This window comes from Eurosta solidaginis, chromosome 3, assembly GCF_040869045.1.
Source record: "Eurosta solidaginis isolate ZX-2024a chromosome 3, ASM4086904v1, whole genome shotgun sequence".
In the NCBI taxonomy this organism is placed as follows: domain Eukaryota; kingdom Metazoa; phylum Arthropoda; class Insecta; order Diptera; family Tephritidae; genus Eurosta; species Eurosta solidaginis.
Genome location: NC_090321.1, coordinates 168,649,657 through 168,672,756, shown reverse-complemented (window position 1 = coordinate 168,672,756; position 23,100 = coordinate 168,649,657). Strand labels below are relative to the sequence as shown.

Genomic DNA, 23,100 nt, shown 5'->3' with positions numbered 1-23,100 from the left:
AGCCATGTCCGTCTGTCCGTCACTCTGTCTGTTTGTACGCAAACTAGTCCCTCAAATTTTGAGATATCTCAATGAAATTTGGCACAGGTATGTATTTTTATATTATATTAGATATTTGTGGGATCGGGTAGGAGCGGACCACTATAACATATATCTCCCATACAAACGATCGTTCAGATAAGACGACTTTGGCCATTCCTGCCGCATTTTAGAAAGTATAAACTTGAAACTTGATTTCCTGAAGAAATCACTTTGAACGGAGCTATATATAGTTATATCTCATACAACCGATCGTTCAGATAGAAAGATTTTTGGCAATTTCTCCCTTAATTTCCAATATAAAAACGTTAATCTTGGTGATATATGAGCCGTTTATTTTGAAAGTGGCATAAATCATTTCCAACTATAGGTCTTAAATGCATTGTTATTTTTGAACGAATGCATATATAGATGGTTCTACAATTATAAAATAATAATAAGAATTGCGTCTTTTGGATATTGGACTCTAACAAACTGGAGGCGAGGAGAGATACAAACAAATTATCACTGAACCTAAACGACATGAAATGACTTATGCCACTTTCAAAATAAACGGCTCATTTATTCTAATATATCACAGAAGATTTCATGAAAAAATCATTTCGATCGGAGCTATATATAATATATATCCCATAAAACCGATCGTTCAGATAGAAAGCAGACAGTCCCGTCCTTACTTGTTTATATTGAAGTTATGTTTAGCCTATGACCATCTTTGGAAAGTTTCTAGTGGGTGATTCAAACTTAGTTGTGATCGGCCGATCCGTTTGGGGCGCAACCCGATTTATACCTACATACAAACATTCTTAATTTTAACTTTATATATATATATAGATAGATATAGATAGAAGATGTGGATAGACTGAAGTTACAAAAAATTTTAACGGCGGAAGATTACTAACATCCAAAAGGAATAACAGCCAAACAACTCTACAGTCAAACTTTAGCTTTTATAATAACCTAAGTTTGTACGGAAGCTGTAGTTCTGAAAAACCCCATTTTAAGAAGGTGCCACGCCCCCTTTTCCTCAATTCAGCATTTTACTGGAGGTGTTAGGACTTAACCTCATATAGCTCCTTACCAATTTTCATTATCCTACCATTACTACATCCAGAGATATGGAGTATGATAAAATCCATTTGTATGGGAGGTGCCACGCCCCCTTCTCGCCCACCCCACATTTTCTTGGGGGTGTTAGGGATTGACCTCATATAACTCCTTACTGAATTTCAATGTTCTAGCATGAATAACTTCAGAATTATGTTGTACCAAATATTCATTTTGCATGGGAGGTGCCACCCCCTTTTATATATCGATATTATTTTAAGCCTATGACCATCCTTGGAAGTTTTATAGTGGGTTGTGCAAATTTGGTTGTGATCGGTCGATCCGTTTAGGACGCAACTCGATCTATACCTACATACATAATTTGAATTTTATATACATATATAGATAGATATTAGAGGTTTACGCCGGTCACTTAATCCGTGGCGGCGGCGTAGGCTCTATGATGTACCGGCGGCGGTGGCGTGGCCGGCGCGCTGATAAAGTGATCGGCGTAAACCTCTGAATTGAAAGGCTGGAATTCAGAGTATCACATTGTCCACAACTAATAAATATGGAAACATACTACTGACGTCATTGGTATTTTTGACGATCTAGAACAATATCATTAACTTGCGGATAAGTATCTGGGAGTCTTGAAAAGGAAAAATTTAAAAAAAATATTATTTGGAAAGGTTTTATTTATATATGTTTAAGGAAGTCGACGTTTCAGCCATTTCGGAAATATCCGCGATTTTTGCCTCAAAATCTGGTGGATCGTTCAAAAAATTTCGGGAGTATCTCCTTGCGGAGAGAGGGAGAAATACTTAAAATGGTCACACTTTTGTAGCGTAGTTTCACCGAAGGAGATGTTCTGGGCTAACCCTAATAGCCGTCGTCGCCACGATTTCCTTAAATCATTTGTGGCTACATGCTGGTCACGCACAAAGGCGACTTACGGTTGCTATCAATTATCTAATAATATTCATGACTCTCGTGGCACAGTTTTAATGATTAGCATCAATTCTGGCTTATTGTTTATCGCGCCAAAGGGCGCTTTCAGTTTTTTCGGCTGTTTTTAAGAGCTACAATTCCTGGCGTGCGAACAGTAGCAATCCCGACCACCAGTCGCTACCACGCATCCTGGTCCTTATACCATATGCCAGCACAGAAGCCATAGGACTGCGACTACGAACTCATACCTTCGTCGACGTCACTTTCATTGAAGCTCTAGGTGTAGCTTCAAAGACTTTAAGACTTTCTGACGGATGTTTTTATCGTGCTATGCTTCCGAGTTACACCAAAAAAAAACTCCTTGAAACGTTAGGGAGTAACTATTTGGTCAAGGATGCCGCCCTCGAAAGTGTAATCAGTCTTAAGTGGATATCATTGCGGAACTCATGGGTGAAAATCGTATAATCCTTGGCGCATCTATATATTTTAAACGGGTTGGGGTCAAAATTCTGCTTTTTTGAAAATTCTGCATTCATAATTCCGGAAGTCGAAACACCGGAAATCAATATTATGGAAGTCAATATTCTGGAAAAAGCCGATCCAACACCGGCTGCGCCATGCACAGTAATTCTGCGTAGTACACCTTTCTGCATAGGTGGCCTTCGGCCGCGCTTATAAAAAATAAACCTGGGCTACGCCATGCCAAGTCCGAGGGTGTGGTATAACCGTGGCTACCGCCACGGTGATGTCCTTCTGCGTAGTACACCCTTCTGCGTAGGCGGCATTCGGGCGCACTTTTAAAAAATAACCCTTAACCGATCCAACACCAGCTACGCCATGCCATGATTCCGGAATTTTCACTTCCAGAATTTTGTCGACCCAAAATTTTGATTCCGGAATTTTGACTTCATAGTTTTGATTTTAGAATTTTGACCGTTTCCCATTTTAAACTTTACAAGTACTATGGATAAAAGTTTAAAAATGTAGACCAAAATTTGCAGACGTTTGTGTTCGATACATTGACCTCAATAGTCTTCGTTTGCGGCCTTATGATATAAGAGCTCATTAGGGATGACCGCCTTCAGTTTTCAGACAAGTTCGACTATCCTCTACGTTAGAGTAGTAGAATATCCGGTAATTTGTTCGACTGTCTTGAGAAAGCTTTTGCTTCACCACTTTGATTGTTCTTGCGAAGGACAAAGCCTCACTTGATAAATATATGTGCCTACGTATTCACATTTGTAAAAGTAGCCGTAACGTGTAGGTGACATTTAAACTTGTTTTATGGGCTAGAATCAATGTGATTCACTCCAGGGCACTAGTTAGGGATAGGGCCGCCAACTTTAGGAAATGTCAAATTGGGAGACTTGGGTGTTGAATGATGAAGTGTGAAAATAAAAATTTATATTTCAGACGCTATTTTATAGTTAAGCAAATAAAGTGATTTTTCAAACCCTTCTCATACGTGTTGAAGATAAGTATATGCAACTTAAGTATGAGCTTAGAATCATGTCAAAGGAGAATTTAAACCACTGGATCCTACTAAGGGATTTTTCATTACTGATTTCGCTTATTCTTTCAGCCAATCGGGGTATAGAATTCGGCACCTTTTTCGGGTAACTTGCTTTTTTAACAACTTGAGGACAATTTGAAAATATGTTCGACTTGGAACATTTTATTTAAATTCATTATACTTTATTAATTTTTTTTAAAAATTTTGGGAATTTAGCATTTAAATTTATTATATAACTTTTCTCTGAGTGTTTTGTTTTAATAACTTGGTGAATTCGGTTATACGAAATCCGTGTTAAGCTGGCATTGAAATCGCCTGTTTTCTCAAATAACTTTTGAACGGTTAGAAAGTGTTAAATTTTGCAATTAGGTTTTTATAACTGGCAATGATGCGCATCCCTTGATATCTCTTTTCGACCATATCGGACCAATTTTCCAGATGAACAATAAATGGCCTGACAGTCTTAAATGAGTAGAAAATATAGTAACGCGCCGAACGCCGCCGCGCCGATGCGCACTTTATTTTAGTCTATATGTGTGTGAGTTATTCTCTTCGCTTCTAGCTGCTGGTTATGTCAAAGAGGATAAATTATAATAAGAGACGTTACTCTTTACTCGTAGCCATTTGCTTGATGTTTTCTATGAGATAGTCACTGGTTTTTTTTGGGCGAGTTGTGCATAAAATGTCTTCTATACATTTTCGTGGGGTATTTGTATTTATTTTTCCGACTGTATTTAATTAATTAATTAATTCTCTTTCGAAAAAACACAGTTGCATAAGGTGCCTACACCGCATGGATAAATGCGAGACAATTCAAAAATGTACCTCATAGAAAGGGTATGTGTTCTAATGAGACCTCAAGGCCTTAATAATAATAATAATATATATATATATTTTTTTATATTATTATGTCTTTGTTAAGATATTTTTTTAAATTTAAAATAAAAGAAAGAACAAGATTTTTGTTACCGATCAGTTTGTTTGGCATGCAAATTTTTAATTTTTATAAGCTTTTCTGATCTAATTGTTGATAGTGCGAATAAAAGAGACTTATTCCATCTTTTAACTCAACGTTTCGCCAAATTTCCTCGGCATCATCAGGAGTTAAGATATCTATATTTATTTAATATAAGAACGCGAACATTACAATAAGTTTTGTGTATTTTTTTACATACATATATATAGAGATATGTAAGGAGGCGGTGAACATGATTACACAAAAAACAAAAATTACACTTGACAATAATGTTAATTTTGCGCTTACTTACATAAAAATGTGTTGCTTTAAATATTAAAAAATATTAAAACCATTAAACTATTAAAACTAAATCAAAAATCGATACCATCGTTTTTTGTGGTAAACTTGTCACTGTAAATGTTATAAACATAATGAATATGAAGCGGCAATATTGTCAGTGTCTTCTCTTCTGTTAATCGTATGTTCTCTTTTTTGAAGTATTCTAAGCATTGTAAATTTTACCAAGTAGCGCAACTAACAGCTGATCGGTGAAAATTCGCACATTCACACGCACAGTTCTCGACTCAGTTTCAAAACAAAACTTTAGATTATTTAATTCAAATTTTAAAGTGAGATAATCCTTACATATTTATGTATACAGAATATATATGGCGTTTTTGTTGTTATTAAAACAATAGTTTTATTTATATTAAAGCTTTTATCATTTTTTTTTTAACTTCGAAAAATCTCCGAACACCATTCCTTCATTATATGACATTCGACTGCCTAGTCCACTGCCTTCCACTCTATTCGCAACATAACCTCTACTTAAGCTGCCAAACTATATAGTAAACAATGATTCTAAGGCTCTCTATGGTGTATCTCGTTTTTTCTCTTTTCTCTTTGTCCAATATTCTTGTATTTGCAAAGTCAGCTGTGTGGTTGTTTGTTACCGCGTGTTGAGATAAAGATGTGCTTTGTTTTTGTTTGCGTATGTCGGCTTCGTGTCCAGCTAATCGCGTACCTAGTGTTCTTTTTGTTGTGCCAATGTACACTTTGTTGCAGTTTTCGCTGTCGTTACCTTTGCACTGTATTTCATATACTACATTACTTTGTTGTTGGATATCTATAGGGCTTTTTGTTTTTGTGAAACACGTCGCTAGAGTGCAATTCGATTTAAATGCCAATGTTGTGTGGGATGTTTTCTTATTATGATGATCATGTGCGAGACTTTCTGTCAGCCTGGGAATGTATGTGACACTGAAGTATCGCTTTGTTTGGTTGTCTATATTTGGGGTTTGTTTTGTTGTGTTTTTTATGTCCATTAGTTTTTTGTCGATTAGATTGGTTATTAAGTAGTCAGGGTAGTTATTCTTTTTAAGCGTCTTTTTAATTGTTCTTACATTGGTCTCATGAAACTGTAAGTGCAAAATTAACATTATTGTCAAGTGTAATTTTTGTTTTATGTGTAATCATGTTCACCGTCTCCTTACATATCTCTATATATATGTATGTATGTAAAAAAATACACAAAACTTATTGTAATGTTCGCTTTTTTATATTAAATAAATATAGATATCTTAACTCCTGATGATGCCAAGGAAATTTGGCGAAACGTTGAGTTAAAAGGTGGAATAAGTCTCTTTTATTCGCACTATCAACAATTAGATCAGCAAAGCTTATAAAAGAAAGAACATTTTTTTGACAACTGCCATAGCTGCTTGTATAGATCTATTTCTAGGGCTGCTTATCCCCAAAGCTCATCAGCAAACAGCTATGCTTACCATTCAGCTTACATAGCGGTCATTTGCTTGCTTTCTTAATTTAATTATTAACAATTATTTCAAAATTTTTCCGATTATGGAAAAATGTGTCATAACAATAAAAATGTCAGAAACTCACACCCAAATTTAAACAATTTCTATTCCAGCGGATTTAAAGTTTCCTTACTCAAAAAGCTACATACATACCTAACTGCATACTGAAGACAGTTCTAAAAAGAACGTCGGCGCAGGACTTAACAACTGCATTATTTGGCAGCCGATACTAACTTTGGCATCTGACCTCCTGCCGTATGGGCAGTTTGAACAACTAGTCGAATTCACCGTATCTGAACGCCACAATTGCATTAACTTCAAAAAAACATAGCTAGAATTTGAGGGGTTGATAAGCGCAATACAAAGCTTTGTAGCTCCAAAGCTTCCGCAACCCAATTGTCAACCTCACCTACGCGAGGGGAATCCTGTTACAGAAATTAATGTATCATACACATATTTAGCAGGTGAGGCTCTGGCGACCCCAAATTCCTCATTAAAATAGGGAGTGGAGGCGGGATGGCCTAGAAGGTTTAATGTGGTTACATAAATCGTTCCCGAGATGGTCGAGCGAGTACCTTAATTGTGCTTTGTTACCGGAACGTACCGGATCGATATCCGGCAAAGGATCAAAAACATCGATAACACTCTCCAAAATCTTCGAAGAGTGTATTTGTTGTTAATACAACGACAACAACAACAACATAGCTAGTTGACAATGTGCTGCCGGACTAAACACACGCGGGCGAAATGAAAGGAATATCTAAGGAGATGTAAGCTCTCTGCAAAATATCTGAAAACCCTAGGAAACGAGGGACTCGCTTGTTCTCAACTTGTCTCTGGCCATGTTTGTTATTTTAATTACTAATTTAAAAAAAATTTAAAATGTCGGGGATGGTGCCGTCTGGCAAACCAGTAGCTAAGATATTTGAACCGGCCCCCAGCGGCTTAGGGGCCTTAGAATATACACGTGGTAGGTATGCCTGTCGTAAAAGGCGACTAAAATACCAAACTGATTCAAGGGGCTATGGAGTGCAACCCGTTCAAGAGGTTGCCAGCGCAATATATAGCTTCCCCAACACAATTGCCAACCTCACCTACCCGTGGCGAATCCTGTTTTTTTGACAGTCAAAGCTCTAGCGACCCCAAGTTCCTCGTGGATCTAGGGGCGGGATAGCCTTGAAGGTTTCATGTGGCCATACTAAATCGTTCCCGAGATGGCCGGGCTAGTACCTAAACGGTGCTTATCACCAAAACGTCCCGGATGTACATCCGACAAAGGATTGAATTGCGATTTTCTTTTATGCTGTGTAGAAAAATGTATGCAGTGGCTATGTAAAGAAATGTTAATAGATGGAAATTTACATATTCCATGTATAGCTTAGTCTATTTCCATAAATGAACTTTCAGCATTTCTTCAGCTAACGACGGCCACCATGGTGTGATGGTAGCGTGATACGCCTTGATCCTGGGTTCATGCCCCGGACAAAGCAGCATTAAAATTTTAGAAACAAGTTTTTTCAATTATAAGAAACTTTTTTAAGCGGGGTTGCCCCTTAGCAAGCACTTCGAGTATATTTTTGCCATGAAATCTTCTCAGTGAAAACTCATCTTCCTTGCAGATGCGCTCGGAGTCGGCATAAAACAAGTAGGTCCGGTCCCGTTAATTTGTAGGAAACATTAAAACGAGCACGGCGCAAATTGGAAGAGAGAAGCTCGGCCTAAAATCTCTTCGGAGGTTATCGTGCCTTACATTTATTATTTTATTTTTTTTAATAGAAAAATGGTTGCAAGGAAATTGGAGTATGTGTTTAATTGATTTTTAATTTTTTTTGCCCACACCAATTTTTTTTCAGCTTTTTTTTATCTCAAGCTGAGAATACTTTTTTATCATTCTTACTTGGAACATTGAGGTGTGATATATTTCAAATATACTGGCTTTGGGGAGAACAGTTCGAAAATCAGGGAAAGTTTACGATTTCTCATGGAATGATCGTACTATATACTATATTGCCATTGTACTTCTAAGCCGCAAATAGGCAAAACACGTTTAAGCACTTGCGGCCGAATCCGTGGGGTACTTGCTCGTTTTAAATTCATATTTCATATATCTTTATTAAGTCAAATGGTAACAACTTTACTGACTAAATTACAGGTTAACTTTAGTACTAACAATTTTAAGATGAGGTTTACTGAGATAATTAATAATACTCAATGTGTGCCTTAAACAGAGACTAACACGATTCGTTGTTCGCGTGGAAGATCAGCACAATTCGTTAAGAAAATCTTAAGTCCAAATTTTCAGGGTCGTGCTAAAATTTTTGCAAAGTTAGGCAAGAAAACATGTTGTTATCTATTTAATTCAATATCTCGGAAACCATAGGTATTAAAAGTTAAATCTTCATTTCGTTCGTCATAAAACTGTCCACATTTTCTAGCTTGGTCACTTTTTTTAACAAATAACTCTTAAAAAATATTCGCACGACCCTACAAATCTGGACTTAAGCTTTTCTTAACCAACTGTGCTGGTCTTCCACGAGAACAACCGAAGAGGGTTAGTCTTCCATGGGACAAGCGATTTGTACATACATATGTACATGCATGTGAGGTTGGTCCCTATGAAAAATTAAGTTTCAAAATACCAGTCCTAATCTTGAAACTAATTTCGAGCGGGTTGTGGTACGATCTGGGTTTATCCTTTTTAAAACACTTGATATGCCATTATTTTAGTCTTGGAAAGATCCATAATTTCTTCAAATTTTGAGTTCCAAATTCGTTTTTAATTTCTTTCTGAAACCCTGTCAACATAAGCTATAAATATTTTCGATGATCTCTTTATTCGACCGAGTCTAATGTTAATGCCAAGTATCAAACTTCCACACCCCAATTTCGATGCTACGAAGTTTGCTAGCTCCTAATTCTAGTTATGCTTATACATATTTTCAATAATAAAAAATGAATTTCAATATTTTTGTCACCGCAGGTGGGCCAGCTGGTTTTGTTGTGATTTGGGGAATTGCCAAAGGATTTACGATATCATATGATGTTGAAAAGGTACGATATTTATGACGAAAATATCTATGCACACATTTTGATTGCACCACATGGGATTACTTCCAATAACTTTTTCTACTTATGCACTTTATTATAGTAACTATTTTAATATGTTTTTGTTTTTTATTTAAATTAATTTATTTGACAGTTTGATATTGGATGCCCTTGGATGCAAGAAACTTATGTGGATTGGATATTTCAGGGTCCGGTTTGTGCTGTGCTGATTATGAATTCGATATTTCTTCTACGTATTATGTGGGTAAGTGTATAACAGCAAAACCGTTGTTTTCTTATATGTTTGCTCACATGTGCATGAGTGCACTTATGTATGTACTTATGTGGGATATAAAATGAATATTATAATATCCCTTGAAACATAATACGTCCATTTTATTGCTTAACTTCTTTTTGTTGTTATAACTGGATATGAAACACAAAATTCAATGACCTATGAGGTGGGTTTGGTCGAAGGCTGAGGTAGCACTCAGTCAATCCAGGGTCAAGTAGAGGTCCCACAAACCCCCACTTAATAAGAACACAGTAGTTATGTGTTAATGACGAATACACACACACACACACACGGCTTGAAGTGTAGTGAGGACAGCAGCTTTCCGTACAAAGATCGCGTGGGAGGGAGGCGAGCGGCGGCTAATGGTCGTTGTAGTAGCGGAGCGGTCGGTACGGTGGTTGAACGGCGGTGCAGGAGCGGGCGGGTTGGTACGGTGGTCCGAGGGCAGCGGCGGGATCAGCGCGGTAGCGGCTGTTGCGGGTGGGGGCTTCCTATAATAACGCAGTCTAAGTGGCGGCGGCGGAGGGACCTGCGAGGAACGAAAAATTATGGTTAGTGGCGGTCCGCTAGCTGGACACCACCGCATCCATGCCCGTACGATGGCGGGGCTGGACGTGGAGTTGTACCAGCCGGAACTCCGTAGGCCGATCCGTGGGCTGAGGGGAAGTGCACCTTGGCGGCACAGCGGTAGCCCCTTTAGCTTGTGGACCGGTCTACGGCCGGAGCCGGTGCGGAGGGGAAAAGGGCCGGATGGTCATAAGGCGGCGAGCCTCCCCACTTAGCTGGGGCACGGGCGAGAAAACCATAAAGGCGACAACCCGTTGTCCCCGCAAGCAAAGGGTGACCCGTTCCCTGACAGCGCACCTTTCCACTCCGTGGTGTGGTTGGCTCACTCGCTTTTAGTGCTGACTCGCTAGCTGGACACCACCGCCTTCATGCCTGCACGATGGCAGGGCTGGACGCGGAGTTGTACCAGCCGGAACTTTGTAGGTCGATCCGTGGGCTGAGGGGAAGTGCGCCTTAGCGGCACAGCGGTAGCCCCTTTAGCCGACGAGTCGCTCTACTGCCGGAGTCAGGACTGAGAGGAAGGGGTCTGTTGGCCGAACGGCGGTGAACCCCACTTACTTAGCTTGGACACGGGCGAGAAAACCATAAAGGCGACAACCCGTTGTCCCCGCAAGCAAAGCGTGACCCGTGCTAAGGCAGCACCCCTTCCACTCAGCTAGTCAGGAGGAGTGACTGGACTGCTTAATAAAGCAACCACTTCCTCTAACTAACCTGCGAGGATGCGAGTGAGAAATGAACCGCTAATTGGGCAGTTCAGTGAATTGCATTTTATTGTTGATCGCCGTGTTAAGTTGGAGACATTGGTGCTTTATCGGTAACCGTATCGGTAACCTTATAACAGCTGATTCGACCAACCTTAATCAATGAAATCGATTATTGGTGCCGCTAAGGTCGTAACCGTATCGTAGCCAACCAATTGGGTTTTGGTTTACCGTCGTAACGATAAACAGCTGATTACGTTAGGGATACGGATACAGCGATACGACATACGCCACCAATGACTCCGGCTTTATGCATATACATTGTTGTCGCCAAATGCCATTCGAATGCATGGGTATGTAACTGCTACTGTTGGCTACCTGTTAATGTACTATGTATGTATACTCTCGGGCGTAGGCGAAAAAGGATTACAGTGGAGTCTCAGGCGTAGGCGGAAAATGATTATAGTGGGGTCGACTATTGTAACGCTACGTTACAGACCGTTCGATGATTATTAACGGCCGGCAATAAAAATGGATTAAATGGATGGCTTTAAGAGTGAATAAAATAAAACATTAAGAGTTGTCCCATTTTTACATCTTTTTTTGTTAATCGGTTTTATAGGAAATCTTTTAGTTTTGCTTCTATTCACTCTTAAAATGATTATATTTTTTAGCGCTGGTTATTCATATTATTTGACTCGAAATCGAAATCAGCAGCCGTGCTAAAGCAGTGCTTGCCTATTATTCTAAAGATCTTTGGCTTCAGTCCTGTAGCCGGCAATAACCTGTTCAGCATCAGCAATGCTCAATTGTTATTCACCAACTTAGTACAGAGTCTTAAGCATATCTCTTCGCGGTATTGCTTTAGCCGCTTCGTTTATTAATACCCTGTATTTGGTGCCGTTTTTTTCACTCCCTTGAAGAGTGCATAAAAGAGATCCCAATGCAAAAAGAGGAGACAGTCACGCAATGCAGCAGTTTCGTACTACAGGTTGTTTAATGACTAACTCCGAATTTATGTTAATCGGATGCGGAGCTGGACAGTTGGGGGCCACATTTGTACCAACAGCGCTTGAGTCCATTTTATATGCAACCGTATTCTTGAGCGGTATCGTGTTATACGACCATACGCTACCAAAGAGGATAAAAACAACAAGAGCCACCAGTTTGCTACGAGTGGCGAGTAACTCGCTGGAAATTGAAAAAATTGATGCCTAATGTTTTCCAAGAGGGGCATTTTCAAATATCTCGCATTTATCCATGCCGTGTAGCACCTTATTTTTGGAAAGAGAATTAATTAAATAGAGTCGGAAAAATAAACACAAATACCCCACGAAAATATGAAGAAGACATTTATGCACATCTCGCCCAAAAAATACTACGACGACCATAAGGAAAACATTATACAAAGTAACGAGTGCGGTCTCTTATTATATTTATCCTCTTTGACGCTACGAAATGAAACTGTCAGCCTTTTTCTCAAAATAGTAAAAAACTATGGATTAAAAAAATCGTTTTCGATAACGAATCGTAAAACACTGGCCCTGACTTAAAAATTCGGGAAATTGAGCAGTTGACCTCTTTTCATAGAAATATGCTTCATAGTAATTTCTAGTATGATTACCTTTAGGCCAATCCGACAAAAAATACACCTATTCATAATTTTTCCAAATAAATGTCTGTAGGTGAAATTTAATCAAAAAACATCAATATTCAAATAAATATACTAAGTTTTAAACCTACAAGATATATAAGTAAATATATATGTATGAGTCAATCCGAAATAGTCTAGTGATTGACCCGCAATGATCCAGAGAAGGGAGGATATACTGAATTAAAAAAAAAAAAAAAAAACAGTTGGTTCTAATGCCCCCCCCCCCCCCTCCCCCCCTGAAACACTTTTCTACGAAACGATCACTAAATGGTCTTGAAATAGTTCGAAAAACAGCCTCAAAACTATCCGGAGAGAGTTCTAAAATCATTCCGATATGATTCTCTCAAGCCTCGAAATGGCTCTAAAACATTCTTGAAATGGTCCGAAACAGGCGAAATAAACTCGAAAACAATCTCGAAACTATGTGTATTACGTAAGCAACAACCGGTCCGTCCCGAAATAATCTCAATCGCAAACCCTAAACGGTCTGATTGCGGGATGGGACCTACTTGTTTTACTGCCGAGGAGCACATACGAAAATTTTCTTCTAATTGAAAAAACTTGATTTCTAAAACTTTTTATGAAGCTTTGCCTGGGGCGTGAACCCAGAATCTTCGGCGTCGTAGGCGGACGCTACCATCACACCACGGCGGCCGGAGAAATATGCTCGATATAAATTTGAGAACAATACATTTTTCAAAATTTCTCTAAGGCCAGAGAACAATTGAAAAAAAATTCTGGAGAACAAAATTTATTTACCAAGTACAACGGTGTCGCCACTCATAAGGTAATCGGCGTAAGCCGAAATAGAATATAGCTGCAGAAAATTCAAGCTCATTTCTACACACAAACAGAAGAATATACAATGCATTAATCGGTTATTATCTCTATCCATATTTTGTATCAACCATGCATACAAGTTACTGCCATGCGCCGTCAAAATTAAGATTATACACAATCGTTACATTTATCCACTGAATCAACTGAACCTGACTTTATTATTGGCAATTTCTTTTTTATACAATTTTTCTTATGCTACTTGCTTAGCTAAGTTGCTACATACTTATAAATTTACTTATATCGTACAAGTAAATTCGCATACAGCGCAATAACTTATTAACAATGCTATTGTTGTTTCTCTTTACAGAAGTTGCTTGATAACACTGGTCGACGGCCAAAATTTACCAGAGACGCCGTTATGAAATTCGTATGTAAAACCACCCCCTGATTTCGAAAATCGAGTTCATTTTTGATTCTATGGTACCGTTTTTGATATATTCCCTTTAATTACGTATATCTCACGAACGGGTCAAGCAATTGCAAAAAAGTTTACAGAAACGAAAAGACGATAAAATTTGCTATAAATGCATCATACATTGCTTTTTGCTCAACCAGATAGTTTTCGAGATATTAGCTTACCATATCAGAGTTTTGTTTTTTTTTTTATGAAAAAATATGAAAAAAATTACTTTTTGCGAGGGCAGCATTCCAAAACCACAACTTCTTTTCCAGATATTTTTTCTTGACGTAAACCTCTGTTTAATTAGAAAAATGATAAGCTATCACAGAAGAAAATCGATGCAAAACTGCGTAAGTTATAACTGATCAAATAAAAATACCCAAGTTGCGCAATTTCAACGTATACCTCAAAACGTATGTATGTATGGTATAAAGAAAAGTGAAATGTCTAGCTATGCTCTGTTTCTATTTAGTTAAAAGTTCAATTTATGAATGAAATTACCCATATTTTTAACTTTTTTTAATTTATTTATGTTTATACTATATTCTAACAATCTTTATCTTAATTTGATTTTACTATGTAGTCGAAATAATTATGTGTTCTACTTTGACGCTTATTCAGTTTAGGATCGGTTTCTCTTATGAGAAACCAGCAGTAATCACCCATCATTGCGACGCCCCAGAATCCTTGATATCGATTCTCAATTAATTTCATTTGCTGATGAAACCTTTCGCCATTTTCGTCACTTTCGTCGCCAAGATTTGCCGGAAAAAAGCTCAAATGTGAGTGCATAAAGTGAATTTTTAAAGACATTTACGCCTGGAAAGAAAATAGTAGTTAGTAAACAAGTTATAGAATTATGGGAAATTAATTTTAATAAGCCCTTAATATTTACCCATTTTCGCATAATTATTCATTATTAAGTCGTTCACTATCTGCTCGCAGTTAGGGCTTTTGTGTCTACCGAGAAAAGAAGCAACGACCTTTTCAAAGGATTACCAAGTTGCTGCCTCAACTGATGAGAGTAGTCCTTTGCATTGATTATTGTTGATCAACTTTTGTATTTGTGGTCCAACAAAAATACCTTCCTTTATATTGGCTTGAGAAATATCTGGAAAAATTGTTTTCAAATAGTCGAATGCTTCGCCTTCTTTGTCCAAAGCCTTAACAAAGTTTTGAATGAGACCGAGCTTGATGTGTAAGGGTGGAAGTATGATTTTCTCTTTCTTGACAAGAGGGGTGTATTTGATGTTATCCACACCAACGGTAAACTCGACTCTTTCCGGCCAATCCTTTCTGACGTAGTGGTCCTTACGAGCTCGGCTATCCCACTTGCAGAGGAAGCAGCAGTGCTTGGTGTAGCCACTTTGTAGACTGCATAGCATTGCAACGACTTCGAGATCAGAACATATTTTCCAATCATGCTCTTCATATTTGATAAATTTGAGTAGTTTTAGCATTTCCTCGTAGGTTTTCTTTGTATTTACTGCATTTGCGATCGGAATAGAAGGATTTTTGTTAGCAATATGCAATAATACAGCCTTCAAACTCAGTTTATTGCTGTCTATGAACAATCGCCACTCTTTTGAATCATATGTTTGACCAAACTCTTTGAATAAACCAGGAATGTTGTTGCAGTAGCATATACTGTCTTTCTTGGTATAGTGTTTGGAAAATGGTTCGAGACGAGTTCTACAATATATCACCTTAACATCAGATGACACAAATTTAAATTGATGCATACGAGAAGTGTGGATCTCGGCCTTTCCCTTGGATAGTTCCAAATCTCTTATGAAATCATTAAGTTGTGCTTGTGACAGAACGTTTCTCTCGTTTCCCATGCGAAATTCAGTACAACTTGATTCCACGCACTCAGATATTACTGTTGACAATGGAACTGGATCCGCAACTGCCGTTGAATGTAGTACTGGTAATGTCACTGTAGGTACGCTGGCATAGGTTACTCTTCTTGATCTTCCAACGCCAAGTACTTTTGTATGACAAATATAACACTATTGAATGGCAAGTAGGTGCTCTCCATATCATTGGTGTATCAAATTTTATTTGTTGTTCTGATTCCGATTGAATCAATTCTACTCGACACGATGTAGACAAAGTGTTCGGTGTCCATGGTTTTTCAGCATTTTTAGGCTCAATGCAAAATACTTGGAGTATAAAGTTTTGATATGATCTGACTACACTCGTCGTCGCCTTATGATAGTATATTGGCCACACATGAAACAGAACATATCTGGATCGTTATTACACTCAAAAATTCTCGCGTCCTTTTACTTATTTTATTCATTTTTTAATAAATCACGGTTTTGAAATTTGACTTATGAACTGAACTATCTCCGGCGAGCCTTGCAGATGTTATGAAGTTTCAAGGCGCATTAACTCATATTTATAATCGGAACAAGAATAAAATTGAAAAAATCAAATAGACAGAAAGGTTCCTTTTTATACGAAGCCGGGAAAAGAAAATACTACCTGCTTTAGATGTAGGCTTTAAAAATTTTCTGTGTCTTATAATTTTGAAAATCTACCTGCATACTTACCCATAAGTGACGGAAATACATGTTTATAACTACATGCCTACAGCAGGTTTCGGACCCATCCACTCTTCCTTTCGATGCAGTGGTTGTACCTACTATAAAACAATTCGAGTATTAAAAGTGCTATTTGATTTATTTAAAGGAAAAGTATTATCATTGTTATGGTGTTATTCGTTTATCCGGATAATATCCCATTTGCACGTTATACCTTTAATATATGTATGTATACATACATTGAAGTTGCACAACCTGGGTATTTTTATTTGATCGCTTATAACTTACGTAGTTTTGCATCGATTTTCTTCGATGATAGCTTATCTTTTTTCTAATTAAACATAGCTTTACGCAAAGAAAAAATATCTGGAAAAAAAGTTGTGGTTTTGGAATGCTGCCCTCGCAAAAAGTAATTGTTTTCATATTTTTTCATAAAAAAAAATAAAAATCTGAAATGATAAGCTAATATCTCGAAAACTGTCTGGTTGAGCAAAAAACAATGTATAATACATTTATAGAAAATTTTATCGTCTTTCAGATTGTGTAAACCCTTTTGCAATTTATTGACTCTTGCGTGAGATATACGTAATTGAAGGGAGCCATCTTTTTGGTTTTTTTTGAATAACGGTAAATTGCAAATATCTCAAAAACGGTGCCATAGAATCAAAAATGAGCTCAATTTTCGAAATTAAGGGGGTATTTTACATACGAATTTCATAACGGCGTTTCTGGTAAAGAGAAAAAGTTGAAATTCGTGGTCCAGTGTAATCAAATGGATTTCAAATCGAATTGTTTTATTGCTTTTATTATATTCTTCGCTTACAGCGCAATAATTTATTAACAATGTTGTTGTTGTTTCTCTTTACAAAAGTTGCTTGATAATCAAATGGATTTTTAATCGAATTGTTTTATTGCTTTTATTATGCAATTTGTTTCTTTTAATCTAAAACGATTTTATTTATTTCTTTTGCTTTATTTTTATTTGAACAACCTCTGCGTTTCGCTGTCACCGGAAGAAGCAGGCCCCAGAGCAAAAGCGGAGTTTGCTGCATTTCCGCCAGCAAGTGACATTTACCATCTGTCAGAAATGCATGGTATAATAAAATGGGTGACATGACAGATTAAATATAAGTACATTACAACTCGGCCAATCTGACTTAATGATTGACCTCAATCAGCTGAGGTTGTGTGACCTGTTGCAGTTGGTGACTGAAGTGGGTTTTGTTTATCATTATTAGGCAGGCACCATTTACGAATTTTCATAGCTTCAAAAATGCCGTCATATGGCAGATGTGTCAGTTGGCAGTTATCTATATCCCTTATGACATAACGATCATTCGGTAGTATATATTCGGTAGATCATAGTAGTATTGTGTATAACATACGGGCCCCTATATTTTTGAACGAGTTTCTTATTAGTTCCTACCGTGGTATCCACGTGCCTAATGCCTACAAAATCTCGTACTGAATAGGTTTTTGCAGGAGCACTGTGTTTCAAAAAATATTGGTAATTATACTCTTGAAAACGTTCTATATTCCTAAGTGCCTTTTGCCTATTTTCCTCATGGTCTCTAGTGGTTTCATACACTAGTTTGTCTTCCATAGATACGGTAAATTCATCCACGATACTACCTCTTTGATTTACCCCAAAGAGTAAAACGCTAGGCGAGTTTTTCGCAGTACTATGAATACTGTTGTTTAGAGCATATTCTATTTGAGGCAACTTGGCGGTCCAGTCGGAGTGTTCCACGGACACAGTAAGTTTACTCAACATCGTCTTGAGGACACGATTTACTCTCTCGACCTATCCATTTGCCTGCGGTGATGCTACTGCAGCCTTCACATGGCTTATATTTCTTTTCGATAAGTAGTCACTAAACTCGAGGGACGTAAAGCAAGTTCCGCGGTCAGTTATGATACGTCTGGGCAGATATAGTAAGAAAAATATCATATTATAATTAACCGGATATAATTTTACAAATTTTGTGAATGCGTCAATCACGACTAAAATATGTTTGCGTTTTGATTTAATCTCTGGCAAGGGACCGAAGTGATCTAAGTGAATGGTGTCAAATGGTATTGGTTTTTTAGGAATACTAAACATGTTATGCTCATTGGAACGATCTGGGGCAGAGTACACAATATACTTAAGATAATTCTTAATGAACCGGCCAACTTTATCCCTCATACTTTCAAACCAATAAGTCTTGCGTATTTGATTATAACATTTCTCTGTTCCTAAATGGCCAAATTTTTCGTGAGTTGTGCGGATTACATTTTCCTCCATCTCTGAAGGTATACAAAGCATAATCTTCTCGCCAATTCTCCTAGACACTAAACTGTCCACTAGTTCATACCCTATGACTTCCTCTTTCTCCAGTTTGAGCTTCTCGTCTCGGTTCTGAGCAATTTGGATCTGAACATCCAGATCATGCAAATCTACAGCGGCCACTAACTCACTTTCAACTTCGCCAGACCAGGATTGCGAATCTACAAGTTGAGAATACGGACGACTGCTAATACTGCTTTCATCGGATTGTGAGGTGAAATTTATGGAATCGTATTCTCTTTCCTACAACGGACTCCGGTTTAACGCTTCTACATGGCCCAGATTAGCTCCAACCCGATGCTGAATAGAATAATCAAAATTTTCCAGCTCCAATGCCCACCTAGCTAGCCTTGTATTGATCTGTTTCTTATTTAGGGTCATAGTGAGTGAGTTGCAATCTGTTAAGATTTTAAATGGCACACCTTCTGAATATATTCTAAATCTGCGGAGAGCATATATGATCGATAAGGTTTCTAGCTCAAAGCTATGATATTGTAACGAATTCTACTTGCAAATCCTCTTATTTGCAAACCTCTGCTAAGTTCGAATCACTAAACTGTTGAATAAATACTCCAATATTGAATAATGGAAAAATGGCCTTTATTAAAGTACTTCACAATAACACTTATACTTTGCTACTCGCTGGCTTAATAACCAAACTGATTGATAACTCAAATGAAACTCTACTATTGGCCGCCAGATCGCGTACTTAATCAATAACTGATTGATAGCTCAACTTAAACTCTACTATTCAAAATAATACTGCTGATGCTCGCTAGATATCGTCTTAATCGCAACTGCTTGACAACTCAAATCAAACTGAATTACTTCTTACTCGCCTGCCCCGCTTTTATAGTTTACGCTGCATACTTCTAGGCTCTTCGATTTCCAGAACTTACTAGTTAGTTTCGGCTACAAAATCGCAAGCCATAACTACGTGCACAAATTATTGCTCTCTCTTGTGACAACTCAGATAAGATATATGCATGTGTTTGTGCATTGCCGCTCCGCTGCTCGTATACGTACATATGTGTAGACGCATTGCATATGTGTAGACGATTGAATTATTGATGCGAATGTTTGTAGTTTACAGTCTCTCGCGCATACATAGGCGTATAAGTAAATGCATCTGTGTGTGACATCTTTCGGCTGCCTTATATATGTGTATACATGATTTGATTATTGGCGTAAATACTGCTTATCGTGGCCTTAGCATCGCCTTAGTGATGGTATAACTTAGCGATGCTAATATCCGTGACACTGCCCTCCACCTAAGTCTGATCGTCCCGATCAGACAAATCTCTCGATCTAAACGCGGCTAGCATCGCCAAATGTGGTTTCTCAATGCTTTGTACGCGGTAGATGGTATCACTGATCTTCTTCACAACCTTGTATGGGCCTTCCCAACTGCACCCAAATTTAGATGGAACACCTTTCCGCCGGTGAGGGTTGTATAACAGTACCAAATCTCCCTCCCGGAAACCTTGCAAATTATTTTCCTTTTCGTACCTGTGTTTCATCTTACTACTCATTATCCTGGATCGTTCCCTCGCACTCTGTTGCTTGGCCAATGAACTACTTCGTAGAGCTTGCGCTTGACGGATTGGCTTCGCATAATCAGTATCGCTCCCACGTTTCACAACAGTAGTGCGCTCCGGCTTGAAACTGCCCTCGCATTCTTTCTCGGAAATTCGTTGCTTCGTTTTCCTGCGTCTTTTAGGTTTTGTCAATGCCAGTGTTTCTCTCGCAGGTACTTTTGATTTTGCTTTATTTGGCCCATTCGACCTATTAACCTTTGCCTTTGACTTCCGTGGTTTTTGTCGAGTCTTCTCCACCAGTTCTCGATTACTACTGAACCCTTTCTCCAACTTGAAGTTAAGTGGTATATCCTGGTTCTCATAACGCATCATACTTCTCTGCATATCGATCTTGATGTCATGGTCAACCAAGAAGTCCACTCCCAATATGACTTCTTCAACGATCTTCGCCACAACGAATTTGTGTAGAACCGTGATCTTTCCAATCAAGACTTCACATATCACTTCTCCCTGAACTTGGTTATACTCGCCAGTGACCGTACGCAACTTTGCTCCAGGTAACGGTTTTATTCTCCTGTTGACCAAGTCAGATCGGATCAAGGAATGAGATGCACCCGTATCTACAGTCAGTACATGCTCCTTGCCATCCACATTCCTTCTGATGGTAAGACTGCTTGATTTCCTTCCAATCTGCGACACAGATATCACAGGACATTCAATAGCCGGGGCAAGTTTTCGTTCTTTACATCCGACACGCTTTTGCTCATTTCCGCCAGCTTTGCGTTTACGGCCACCCACATTGTTGGAACTATTAGGACCAAGATCGCAATGACGTGCAATGTGACCTGGGTTGCCGCACTTGAAACATTTAATATCTCCGGCATTCTTCTGTTGAGATCCCTTCAGTGCTTCCAAAATTGTGTCTACCCACTCTGGATTTTCTACTTCCACACGGCGTGCTTTGAAAACTGGCTTACACAGAAGCGACGCTGTTTCCTGAATCAAAGCATGCGATACCGTTTCAGTAAATGTTAGTTTTGGATTCGATATGTAGCCCGCTTCGTTTCCACATCTCGTATGCCATTTATAAAGCTCTGAATCTTTACCCTTTCAGTGTATTCCACGGGTGCATCCGCATTCGCTAAATGTGCTAGCCTTTCAATATCCGACGCAAACTCTTGCAATGTTTCACCAGGCCTCTGGAAGCGGTTCAGCAACTCCATTTGGTATATATGTCTCCTATGCTCAGTTCCGTATCGTCTCTCTAGAGCAGCCATCAATGCTTCATAATTGTTCCGGTCTCCTTCGGGAATCGTCTGTAGGATTTCCGCTGCTGCCCCCTTCAATGCCACGAACAGTGCAGCAACTTTATCTTCCGCATTCCAGTTGTTCACTGCTGCGGTTTTCTCAAACTGTAGCTTGAAGACCTGGAAAGGAACAGAGCCGTCAAAAGATGGAGTTTTTACCTTCGTATTACTCGCTGAAGCAGCCGGCCGATTAAGTTGCAACTGCTCCATACGACCTTTTAATTCATCTACTTCTGCCTGAAATTGAGCCATTTTTGCATCCTGCTTCCAGTTTTGATGCTACCTGTTCCAAAATTTCTGCCGACATTTCAGATATACGTGCCTCTTGCGCTTCCAATTGAGATGCCATATATGTCTTTTGATCTTCCAATTGAGATGACACTTGCGACGTCATTTCTGAAATACGTGCCTCCTGTTATTCCAGTTGGGATGCCATATATGTCTTCTGTTCTTCGAGCTGTGTTTCCACCTTGGATGTAATCTGTGTCGACATTTCTGACATACGCGTTTCTTGTGCTTCAATCTTCGATGTTATGCGTGTCTCCTGCGATTCCAATTGTGATGCCATATTTGTGGATATTTGTGATGACATTTCTGTTATACGTGCCTCTTGCGCTTCCAGTTGGGATGTCAATTGCGACGACATTGATGCTACGCTGATGTTTGTGCAGATATTGCAGCCAATACCATGTTCAAGTCTGTGCTGGTAACTGTCTGCGATGTTTCGTTTTTCTCTTCAATTTTTGTTGTCTCCTCGCCATCAAGATGAAAGACATACTCTTCCACGTTAATTCCATTGCCTCTCGTAGTCGTGCCTGAAGTTCGAGTTTATTGCCGGTTGTATTCAATCCACGGCTGTCCAACTCCTTCTTCAGTTGCTGGATCTTCAATTCACTGAACTTTGCCATGTCCTTGTTGTCCTCTGGAATTTATTCAACAATTCCTCTTCTGCCACCAATTGTAACGAATTCTACTTGCAAATCCTCTTTTTTGCAATCCTCTGCTAAGTTCGAATCACTAAACTGTTGAATAAATACTCCAATGTTGAATAATGGAAAAATGGCCTTTATTAAAGTACTTCACAATAACACTTATACTTTGCTACTCGCTGGCTTAATAACCAAACTGATTGATAACTCAAATGAAACTCTACTATTGGCCGCCAGATCGCGTGCTTAATCAATAACTGATTGATAGCTCAACTTAAACTCTACTATTCAAAATAATACTGCTATTGCTCGCTAGATATCGTCTTAATCGCAACTTCTTGACAACTAAAATCAAACTGAATTACTTCTTACTCGCCTGCCCCGCTTTTATAGTTTACGCTGCATACTTCTAGGCTCTTCGATTTCCAGAACTTACTAGTTAGTTTCGGCTACAAAATCGCAAGCCACAACTACGTGCACAAATTATTGCTCTCTCTTGTGACAACTCAGATAAGATATATGCATGTGTTTGTGCATTGCCGCTCCGCTGCTCGTATACGTACATATGTGTAGACGCAATTATTTATTCGTTTATGTAGATACATAATGATTGAATTATTG

At 38.5% G+C, this 23,100-nt stretch overlaps 1 protein-coding gene across 1 annotated transcript in view; it reads left to right on the top strand.

Moving 5' to 3' along the window:
- Dh44-R1 (Diuretic hormone 44 receptor 1) overlaps positions 1–23,100 on the top strand; it is a 225,696-nt gene that overhangs the window by 183,994 nt on the left and 18,602 nt on the right. Inside the window, exons 7-8 of the mRNA XM_067773817.1 lie at positions 9,306–9,376; positions 9,525–9,635. Coding sequence (XP_067629918.1) covers positions 9,306–9,376; positions 9,525–9,635 — 182 coding nt within the window. The remainder of the gene's footprint in view (positions 1–9,305; positions 9,377–9,524; positions 9,636–23,100) is intronic.